The 12,014-nt window shown below is 36.6% G+C and overlaps 1 protein-coding gene across 1 annotated transcript in view; it reads left to right on the top strand.

Annotated features, from left to right (window-relative positions):
* Window positions 1-763: 763 nt before the first annotated feature.
* LOC140232180 (uncharacterized) overlaps window positions 764-12,014 on the top strand; it is a 48,682-nt gene continuing 37,431 nt past the window's right edge. The window contains exons 1-3 of the mRNA XM_072312319.1: window positions 764-818; window positions 1,025-1,146; window positions 11,135-11,326. Of these exons, the coding sequence (XP_072168420.1) occupies window positions 764-818; window positions 1,025-1,146; window positions 11,135-11,326 (369 nt within the window). The remainder of the gene's footprint in view (window positions 819-1,024; window positions 1,147-11,134; window positions 11,327-12,014) is intronic.

Genomic DNA, 12,014 nt, shown 5'->3' with positions numbered 1-12,014 from the left:
CTTCTCACTTGGTCTGTAGACTATCAAACATATTACCATTAGTTGGATTGCAACCCAAATCTCCCAAACAAGTTATTTTGGGTTCACACTGTAGATTATATTCTGAAAATTTTACTGCGATCCTGATTGGAACTGCAGACTTACAGTAAATGCATTATTTTGAGCACATTGAGAGAGAGACCTTCATATCTGCTTATGGTCTTGTACTGGATTTGATGCATAAAGTGCTAATAACTAGCTGCCCAACAACTGATAATCACACTGCAAACTAGTGAATGAAGTAATGAACTAAACCCTTCAATCAATCCTAAATGAGTAGTACATAAGTGGCTTGCTGACCATTGAGTAGTCTTCAGTCCCACCTTTGTGGTTTTTGCTCCACAGCTGGATGGTCATCATGATGTCCAGAGCTGTGGCGGTCAGTTCGCTGCTTGCCGGTGTGCTGTGTTCACAATGCTGTCTGGCGTTACCGATCGGTGGTTAGTATGACATCAATTTTTTTCCTATGCAAAGCATCTTCATAATTCATAATGTCACTTTCAATCAATGGTGGGCATCTTGCAACTGCATGCCAAATATTTTGGGAGCATGAGATTTCACAAAAGATAGACTTGCTACGATAACTTCACAGGAAATTCATGAACCAAAGCTCAAGTGAATATAATATATGTATTTATTCTTTACAAGTAACAAAGTTACTGACTTTCTCACCTTTGATTGTATGATATCATGGTATCTGTGCTTTAGGAGGTACTATTCTGGCATGACCCCCGTCAAGTCAGCCCACGTTTGTGTTAATGTCTGGGATTTGTTTCAGGGTATGAGTATACATGATTATGTGACGGTAGTTAGGGAAAAAAAATTGTTGTGATAAGACATTGTTCCACATTTTGTCAGAGTTGTATGTAAGTACAGATGTAAATCACCATTTCCCTTTATAAATTTGTAAAAAGCTCCTTTGTGAACACCTTTAATCGTTCATGTAGGACTGAATTTTGAAAAAAAAAATGGCATTGCTTTGCAGATTCTGGTCACTTGGGAGAGCAGACGACCGCAGCGTTGCTAGCCGTGTCCATTGGCTCACTGGTGTGCATCATCCTGGCTGTCTTTGGCTGCGTCTGCTGCTGTGGAAAGACCAGTATTCTGGTGAGTCTGTGATAATATGACATTTGCAATGGCACTGTAAATGAGAGTTGGCAACTTGAATATATTTGACAAGTGTGATGCTATGGATCGAAAGAACCTATATGGCTGTAGCTTGTTGGTGACTATGATTTGATTTGATTGTGACACTAAAAAATATTGAGAACTTGAGATTACTGTATTATCCTTTTGGATTTAAATATGTCAATCCCTCTCCAGATCATAACAACCTCAATACCTTCAAATCTGAACTGAAAACCTATTTTTTCCAGGAACTTTTGTGAGTATGTGTGACATGTTTTGTGATCTGGGTGTCTTTGAATGTTTCTACAGATGAACAGCACTATATAAATTATGTTATTTTGTCATCATTATCATCATTATCACACAGACATGCACAAAGATAACAAAAGTTAGAAAAAGAAGAAGTGCGAAACAAAAGATTATGGGTGATCATGTAATGAATACGATTGATGGAAGCAGCCACAATGACAGGTTGAAAGAAGTGGATAGATTTCATGTGAGGAAAAAATGCATTTTTTTTTTCTGAAATTATGAACTTTTTTCGATGCCAATGATATTTGCATCACTGAGAAACTGGTAGCGTCAGCACTCCCAGACATAAAATTACACTACAGGAGTAAATGACTTCGTTTTACCTGTAAGTAGTGCATTTATCATAGCCGATCATAAAATTTGTACAAATCTTTCTGGTTTATCATCCGCTTGCTTTAGGTGTATTGACATGTTGCTACTCAGGTGCACCATCAAGCCTGAAACACTCCATCTAGTAGGCTTGTCAGAAAGCTGATAGTACACAAATTGTATGTCGGTACAGTTGAACCTCTCGTATCCGGACAAGTCGGGACCGGGGCTCATCCGGATAAGGGATTTGGCCGGATATGGGAGACTCAATGCTTTATACATGTACATATACATACACATGTACTGATGTAGCCCATTGTAGTACCACATGTACCACTGTACCACTCAGTAACAGACCCCAAAATAGAGGTTTGTGTTTGCAAGAGTGAAATCATTTTCTTTTATAAATTCTCGGGATGATTTACCTAAATAATTATTAAGAAATGTATCAAGTATATGTAATTCATGTGTGTTGTGTAGGAGTTCTCATGGAGTTGGGAATCCCCCTTTCCTCCCGTAATTATAATATAAAAAAAAAAAAAATCACGGCGAGATTGCGTCCGTATAATAGAGAGATCCGGATAAAGGGAGGCCGGATAATAGAGGTTCAACTGTATATACTAACCTTGAATATAGAACATTATATAACATTAAAGGGAACGCAAACCCAAAGAGCAATGTGAATTGAGTGAAAGCAGCAACATTAGTAGAACACATCAGTGAAAGTTTGAAGAAAATCAGACAGTCGATGCAAAAGTTATGAATTTTCAAAGTTTTGGTGTTGGGACTGCTGGATGAGGAGACTACTAGAGATTATGAAGTATGAGTGGACAACAATATAAAAAAAATATAAAGAAAATTCCACAAAAATTCATTTTTCATGAAAATTACAAATTCCATCTACTTGATACTGACATGTTAAGAGTAGCAATTATTCCCCCTGCTTTCTGAAAGCAATTAGTCACGTGCTCTTTCATAATGGTAGAGTAGTGAATTTTTGCTGAATTTCCTTTATATTTTCTTTGCATTGTTGTCCACTCATACGTCATAACCTCTAGTAGTCTCCTCATCCTGCGGTTCCAACACCAAAATTTAAAAATTCCTAACCGTTGCATCGATTGTCCATTTTCCTCAAACTTTCACTGATGTGTTTTACTAATATTGCTGCTTTTACTCAATTCACATTGCTCTTTGGGTTTGCATTCCCTTTAAAGCGCAAGTTACACATTTTTGTGTCTACTTTATCTGGGACAACCAAACTTCACCGGTAGACAAGTAAATTGTGAGGACAGTTGCCATGCAGGCAACCATTGGTATTATATTTTAAAACATTTTGTTCTCGAAGAAGAGATAATTTAAACTGAAAGATACATTGTGAAATCTATCACTCGGACATCTAGATTATCACATAAAGATGTGTATGGATGAAGCCGTATGGTGAGCCTACTGTACCTCTGCTATTTTCATGGAAATACTCTTGTGATTTAGTGATTGTTTTCAACAAAATGAGATAACCTGCATTATATGACATTTTCCCCTTCTCTTTCTGACCATAGGCATATGTGTGTTAGATTCATGTCTGCATAGTAGTAGTAAGCAGAATATTCCTACGTTATTACCACGTATATTTATACTATTACTGGGATTACATGGTGTGAAATGTGCAGAACTTTTTACACTAAAGATGCAATATTTCATGTGTACATTATTTGGTGCTAGCAGATTTGCAAATTCTTTTGTCTGGATTTTAACCTTGTCTTATATTTGACTGGTATTTTTTTTTTCTCGCATTAGACCAGTGTTTGTAAATAAAAACCATATGGCAACTCATGCATGTTGGAAAACAATTTCTGTAAGTGCACCATTAGCCTGTACGCTAAAGGACAGCCTACCCTAAATGATGTTCTATGTAACATCCAACCGAGATGGATGAAAATGTGCAATTATTGATGATGCATTTGATGAGAATCAAGTGGCAGCATGCTCCTTGATATTTGTAGCGATTGAGACATTAATTGCCTGATGGCATTAATTGATTCTTTTCTGTCAAGAATAAAGTTAAAGTGAAAATATGGGGGAGAGAAGCACGATAGTGGTGAGAAATTATTTTTGTCCATACAGTAACTTTGATATTCACAATTTCTTTCCCTGTGTAGAAAATCATTGGCCTGCCATGATTTCAATGCATGGTAGACTTTAAATTTACACCTCCTCAATATAAAGTATTCTTGAAGTCTTTTGTGATGGAAATATTTATTCATTTTAATGTTGTTGTTGTTTTTTTTGAGAGAGAGAATTTTTCTTATGTACCAATTACTCTCTCTAAAATGGGATTGGAACTTGGAGATGATGAATGCAATGTGCATCAAAGATGAAAGAAAAAAACAAACAAACAGGCCATAAGAAGACCATGAAAAAAAAAAAAATTACAAATCATTCTTTCCAGCTAAAAATCCAAAACATCTGTAGCAATGATTAATGCAGAATAGAAGTACGGATTGTGTTCATCAAACCCACATGAATATTTGATTAATTCTACAATGCAGAGCAAGGGAAATTATCTAAATTGCAAAATTACCTGCAGCCTTTTTCATTACAATTAGAATGGTATCTGGACAGTGGGAATCTCCTATGGACTAATCTGAGAGGAACTAAAGAAAAGAAAGGGGGGGGGGGGGGACGCCACCAACCGGAGCAATTCAATAACCACACATACCCCCAGGGTATAATATCCATTGCCAAATTGATATTAGCTGTAAAGCTCTGTATTCTTTGCTTATTTGCTCCCAGAATTTTATTTTTGTTTTGTTTTTTCCCCTCGTTTTCCTCATGAGCTTGGAGTGGAACATAGAAGCATGAAGGAGAGTTTGCTCTTGAGATAACCTTGTCTGCAGTAAAAGCCACTGAATGTAATTTGTAAAATGAGCAGATCAGAAAAATATCTGAGCAAAGTCCAACATGAAGGAATCTGTTTTTTTAGAGGGGTGGGTTCAAGATGACTAACAATGTAGGCAAATATATACACACATGTGGTTTGCTTGTTTTCATAATTTCATTTATTCATCTTCATTTTCAACAAAATGATATAAATGTACAAAACATATCATGCTGATGAAAAGCAGCATATTCTAAATAATGTCAAAAGATATACTACACGTATGTATTTTTAATTTAATCATTATGTTTTGTTTGTTATACATGCAGTTTGTAAAAAAATGTCAATGTGTAATGAAAGAAAACTACCTTTCTGACGACTTCATTAAAGGACAAGTTCACCTTCATAAACATAAGGATTGAGAGAATGCAGCAATATTAGTAGAACACATCAGTGAAAGTTTGAGGAAAATTGGACAATCGATGTAAAAGTTATGAATTTTTAAAATGTTTGTGTTGGAACCGCTGGATGAGGAGACTACTAAGGCTCGTGATGTCATATGAGTACAACAGTATAAAGAAAATGTAAAGAAAATTCAACATATTTTCACTTTTTTTTCGCATAATAAAGGAGCACTTGACTTGCCTCTTTCTAAAGGCAATGGGAATAATATTACCCATACATGTAACATATGTTAGTAACGAGTCGAGAGAACATGTACTTTTTTCAAAAGATGAAATTTTCCTTATATTGTTGTACGCATGTGACATCATACACTGCAGTAGTCTTCTCATCCAGCGGTGACTGCACAAAAACTTCAAAAATTCATAACTTTTGAACGGATTGCCCGATTTTCCTCGAACTTTCAATGATGTGCTCTACTAATATTGCTACATTCTCTCAATCCTTATGTTAATGAAGGTGAACTTGTCCTTTAAATGGGAATCGCCTGTACATTTTATGTTTATTTACAAAAAGGTGTACAAAAACGTGGTAAACTGAATTCCTGCATTCCTGTTGAGGCAACATCTACTGACTCATGGATCAGTAAATCTAATGATTAAATCCACCATCAAAAGCCATGTGACAACCTGCAAAGAATTTAATCATTAATGTGCTGCTATATTTGTGGTCTCTTACAAGTGCTAATTAGAAGGATCTTAAAACAAAAATTTCTATACTGCTGTACTCGGATACGTGTTGCTTTGACATCCCAAACTGGACCTCTGTGAAGATTTGAAGACTTTACCTGCATGCTTTACCTGCATACTTTTCCTGCATGCACATGTACCTCCATGCTGAAGACTTCTGTCTGGATCAAGCTCTGCAGTCGGCAGAAGGTGGACTCGTGCTTGCTGATCACTATCACACAGATCTACTGGATAGACTTTAGACAATATAATTATACTGGGTAGATATCTGGTTATATTTAAGACTATAGAAAAGGACATCAATTTTACCTGCATAGAGAGAAACTGGTGACAAAATTGATGTTAAGCCCGCCGCACACTACACAATTTTGCCCCAATTCAGCGGTCTTACGACCTTAAGACTAGAAGTGTGACGTCACAGTCTTGCCATTTTCTAGTCGTACGACTGGGTCTTAGCGCCAGTCGTAGAGGTTTGACATGTTGAATTTCTACGACTGGTCGTAGGCTTTCAGCCATTCACATTGCAGTACAATGCAAGCACACGCAGTGCGCACTGCGTGCGCTTTACAGTCGTAAGCCTACTCGTAAGGTTCAGTCATATAGTGTGCGGTGTCCGGTCGTAGGACTGGTCTTGAGACCCAGCTTGGCTTAAGACTTTAAGACCAGTCTGATTGTGTAGAGTGTGCAGTAGCCTTTAAACACATTTATTAGATCATAATAAATCAATTTAATGCTACATGATCCGCCATGACTATTATTGTATTGTGATGATAAATGAGATACCTGAGCTTTTTTACCTGAGCGTTCTACTTCTGAAGATCTCTGTCCAGGATTGAGCTCTGCTGTTGGTGGAAGTTGGACTGGTGCTCCCTGATCAGCATCACTTGGATGTACATACTGTATCATATTTAACCCGTTCCATACTGAATTCTGAAATCCCTAGATAGACTTAGTGCACAGGCCACCAGGTTCCCATAGGAAACAGGTTAAGATTTAAACATAGATGTATGGAAAAGGGCATTCAATTTTATCTCCAGAGAGATGCCAGTGACAAAAATGAACTATGTTCAACACTTGAGATGCTAATAAATCAACTGAATGCAACATCGGATATGAAATATGATGATGAATTACACAACTGAGCTTTGTCCCAAATACTCTACATCTGAAGATCTTTTCATGGAATTGAGCTCTGCTGTTCTCGGTAGGTAGACTTGTGCTTACTCTTTGGCGTCACATTGATGTAACTTACAAGAAAATAAAAGTTGAATAGATGAATATCAGGATTCTTGAGTGTGACATAGTAACAGGGGATAAAATGTATGAATTCTTCAGTGAAAATTGCAAATTCCATTTTGCCTCATCCAACAGGAATTTGATATCGCAGTTACAGGTCAAGTTTTGTGTTGCTACCATACTTACTTGCAGCGTCTTAAAGGGATAGTACAGTTTTGGTGGAGATGAGAATTGGGTTTTTAACTTTTTGCGAGATACAAAGAAAACACTTATGATATAGTACAGAACATACCCTTTTATGAGGAATACAAAGTTTATTTGACGAAAATCGGGTTTGGAATGACTGAAACATCAAAAAACAAAGTAAAACAAAGCGGTCGTAATAAAGTGTGGGTCCCACACTTTACTAGAATTGCTCGTTTTTGATATCTCAGCCATTTCAAAACCAATTTTCAACAAATAAACGTTGAATTCCTCATAAAATTACATGCTCTTTCACATTTTATAAGAGGTTTCTCATTATCTCACCAAAAGATGTTAAAAACCTGAAATTAGGTCTCAACCATAACTGTACGATCCCTTTAACACAGTGGAACTTCCTGGCACGTGGTATTTCTTGCAGACTCTGATGATTCTGCTCTGCATCCCCACTTGATGCAAAATGAATGGATCATCCAAAGTGGATGTACTTTTCTGCACAGTGGTAGACAGAGAGTTCTTTTGCATTTCGGATGATTGCACACCCCACTTTAAAGGGATAGTAAAGTATTGGTGGAGATGAGAATTGGGCTTTTAAGTTTTTGCAAGATACCAAGAAAACACATGAAATAGTACACAACATACCATTTTAAGAAGAATTCAAAGTTTATTTGATGAAAATCGGGTTTGGAATTTAACTGAAACATCCAAAAACAAAGTATAAAACAGAGCAATCGTAATAAAGTGTGGGTCCCACACTTTATTAGAATCGCTCTACTTTGGATATCTCAGCCATTTCAAAACCAATTTTCATCAAATGAATGTTGAATTCCTCATGGAACCACATGCTCTTTCATATTTCATAAGAGGTTTCTCATTATCTCACCCAAAAATGTTAGAAACCTCAAATTAGGTCTCAACCAAAACTATATGATTCCTTTAACAGCTGTCGATGCACTACTTTTAATAGATGACAGTTCTTTCTCTGACTCTTGCTCCCTTGCCGTGTCGCTCTTCTTCCTTCTTCTGCTGTTCTATTACTGAGGAACTGGTGTACAGTATGTTGCCCTGTCTTGAAATTGTTTTGTTTATCAAGTTGCATTATGACTTTAATAGAGAGTGTATATTTTTGCTATAAACATTAGTTCACATAAAGGAAGGTTGACAGTAACAATGATAATAGAAATTGCATGATAGTAATGATAATAACAATAAACATGATAGTTAAGATATTACATTCAATGATAATAAGAACACTACTTTTCCTCTCATACATATCACAACACTGATTACGTCCCCTTGAACTCAAGAAAAGAAAAGACTGCAATGGGAGACATTAAAGCTATACAATTGCAATGCAGTGATACTGAATTTTATGTTTTAGACTGTGAAAAGATGAACTCAAGAAAAGAAAAGACTGTAATGGGAGACATTAAAGCTATACAACTGCAATGCATTGATACTGAATTTTGTGTTTTAGACTGTGAAAAGATGCATTTTCAAGGCGGATTTGATTTTAGCGATTTTGATTATAATTTGTCTTTATAATAGATTATGGGGTACCACCATAAAGTAGAGGCATTAAATGCAATATTGTGCCGTGCATGAATTCAAACCGTTTCCTTACATTGAAGTGATACATGCCAGCACTTTGTGCATCCATGCGTGTTACTACCCGTCTCAGAACAGAGATTGAGTGAAATATGAATTCTCATTCATCATTCTAAAGCTGTACAGATGGTGTGGCGAATTTTGTGGGTACAGGCTGATGATCATTGTGTTGCTGGTTTTCCTTCCGAGCAATCTCTGAACATGCCAGCTGAGTGTATTTTGCCAACTGTACCATTCTGAGCTACTCCTTGAGTCATCCAGGATATGCATAGATCACATTAATACTTCTAGTGCAATGATGGATTAGAAAAGAGTCATCATTCCAGCCACAAACTGTGTGGGTGCAGCGATATTGTTTGTTCACGGCGCAGGGCAAATGCCACACCCGTAGTCTTATCGCGTCAAATTCAAATGTGGATATTTCCTGGGGATTCTATGATTTCAGTGCTCTGATTGCTTTCAGTGTTTAATAATGTGTATGCAAGAAATTGTATGATGATTAGGGAGATATTTTTGTCAATGATTTACAGGATTTGTGATTGTGAAGACACAGTCTTCTCCAGTGGAACCTCGTTATAGCGAGGTTGGATATTATAGCAAGATATAATTTTGTATTCCTTTATATTCTTCTGTATTTATTCCAGATGTAATAAGATATTTGATATAATGAAGAAATTCAATAGCAAGGTTCCCCTGTACTTGACAGCTAACCAGAAGGGAAAAAGTCCTAGTCCCTTTAATTCATTTGAATGTTTGCCAACTGCTGAGACTGCTCTGGATTGTTGTATATTGTGTACCAAAACTCATTTCCAGCTAATCCAAACAACCTTTGATTGTCTGATGTTTAAGTCTAGTTGAGTTGAGATTTATACTGTACGTACACTTTGGTAAAAACATATAACCAAAATAGACAGCATTGTAAACAATATGACTTATTAAAAATAGAAGCATGAGAATTACAACAACATTCATGAGAAATATGGCAAACAAAATTATTGGAAAGTGTTGTCTCACCTTATCCTAAATTATATTTCATCACATGGCTCCATAAATGTTTGACTGTCCTACTGTGGCAGAAGGAAGCAAGTGACCAATCATCCACATAGACTGTGTTATCAATGTACAATGTATTTACACTGGGATTAAAGTGCTCTGCTTTGATGCCAAGCCTTGAGCAGAGAATTAATCCTACACAGTATTTTAAAGGAGACCTCCGGAGGATTTTCAAACTTTTTCGTTTGAACACCTTTGAATAAGTTATACCGATTATAGAGTTTGAGAATTTATAGTGATTGGGTTGAGGTTACTGCAGACATGGCTTTGATAATTGAACTATTATGCTTTCATTCTATTTGATGATGTCATATAATGTGATATGATATAATATAGTACAATGCAATATAATATATGATATGATAAAACAATATAATGAATAGTATATTATATAATATATTTTGATATGAGATATGAGATATGTGATAATACATGTACACATGAATGTGCGCTTTTCATCCACTGTTTTCATTTTCAAACTGCATGCCCCCTCCTACATTGTATGGAATCTAACAAATAAAAAAACAAACAAACAAACAAATGCTGATGAAAAGTATTTTGAAATCAAAATTTATTATGTCAGAATGAACATCAGTAGTCTGTCACCAATGTATGACCACAGAGCAATGGCGTAGAACAATGCAACAATATTGATGTCCAATTCCACACAATTTTCAAGGTGGCTTTAAACTGAATGGAGTAAAATCACATGATAATGACTTTATTGAATGGGATTTACATGTACATGTACATGTACATGTACATGTAGAATGACTTAGAATGTGGTCATTTACTACAGTAGCCCAATTGATAGAATTGCATTGTGTTTCATTGAATAATTGTAGTCAATATTGTGCATGAAAATCAAGGGGACAAGAATACACATTTTTAATGTGCCATTATAATGCCTTATAATATAAGGCTATAACTTTGCATACCATACATGTACATGTGATTTTGACTGATATTTCTAGTTTGTTGAGGAGTGAAATCTATAATTTGTATGACTTTTCATTTCATATTTAAACCTGAGTCAAGCTTTTACAGTTTGGTGTCTTGATTTTATTCATTAATGGTCAGTGTGCTTGTGAAGTGCATCATCTAAACTGTAAGTAATGAAATAATTTGAGCCTAACTTGAATTTCTTCTCTCACGATATGCTGGAGGCATGATGGTGTGAATTTCTAACTGCTAATCCCTCTCCTCTTGCTTGTCTCTGCAGAAATACGAAGAGTCAGTGGAGTATGATGACGGGCATGCTAATGGCCGCAGCAATGACGCCTTTGCGGACTTTAGTCCACCGACGCAGAGCACCCCCTCTGTGCCCCCAGGGGGCATAACGGAGACTGTCAGCATCGAACAACTCCCAGACCTGTCCCGATTGCAAGGAGTGACCACCCATGGTGTGCCGCAGGTAGGTTGCTGAGTTTGGTTCAAAGCTTTTGCAGCCGTCAAAATTCCACAATACATCATTTCACAAAGCAAACTGTTCATCATCTCCCAAGCTCTGATCCAACTAAGAATATAACTAATTTCCAGGTTGAAGCTACAGTGTGTCATTTTCACAAGGGTGTCGAGCTGATTATAAACCTTCTGTAAACATGGTGATCCATGAGGGGTGTTGGCGTTTCACATCAACACACTAAGATTTTTATCATAATATATGTGTGACATCCTGGCGTTGGCGTTTCACATGGATCAACACACTAAGATTTTTATCATAATATATGTGTGACATCCTGAAAACAGACATTGCATTATGACATGCTGAAAAGGAGAAGCTTGCATGTGAGTGAAATGTTTCTGTACTTTACTACAGGTTCTTAAAAGGAAGCAGTCCTCGCGAAATTTAAAAAAATATGTTGTTGTTGGTACCTCCAATGAACTACTTCACCGAAAACAAACTTTCAAATCACCAAATAAGCTCGTAAATTTTTGTTGAAAAAGTGTGAATCTGCATGGTGAATATGCTAATGAGCAAGTCCTGGCGGAGAGTCAGACGTCACCGAGGCACAACTCTTCCCAGCCGTGTTCTGCTCGTTATCTGTACGCTCCCTAGTTACCCGGATGCATGAAGACGTCGGTGGCTACTACTAGTAGTA

The sequence above is a fragment of the Diadema setosum genome, chromosome 8, assembly GCF_964275005.1.
Source record: "Diadema setosum chromosome 8, eeDiaSeto1, whole genome shotgun sequence".
Taxonomy (NCBI): Eukaryota; Metazoa; Echinodermata; class Echinoidea; order Diadematoida; family Diadematidae; genus Diadema; species Diadema setosum.
Note: the sequence above shows the minus strand (reverse complement) of the source record. Positions and strands in the feature narration are given on the sequence as shown.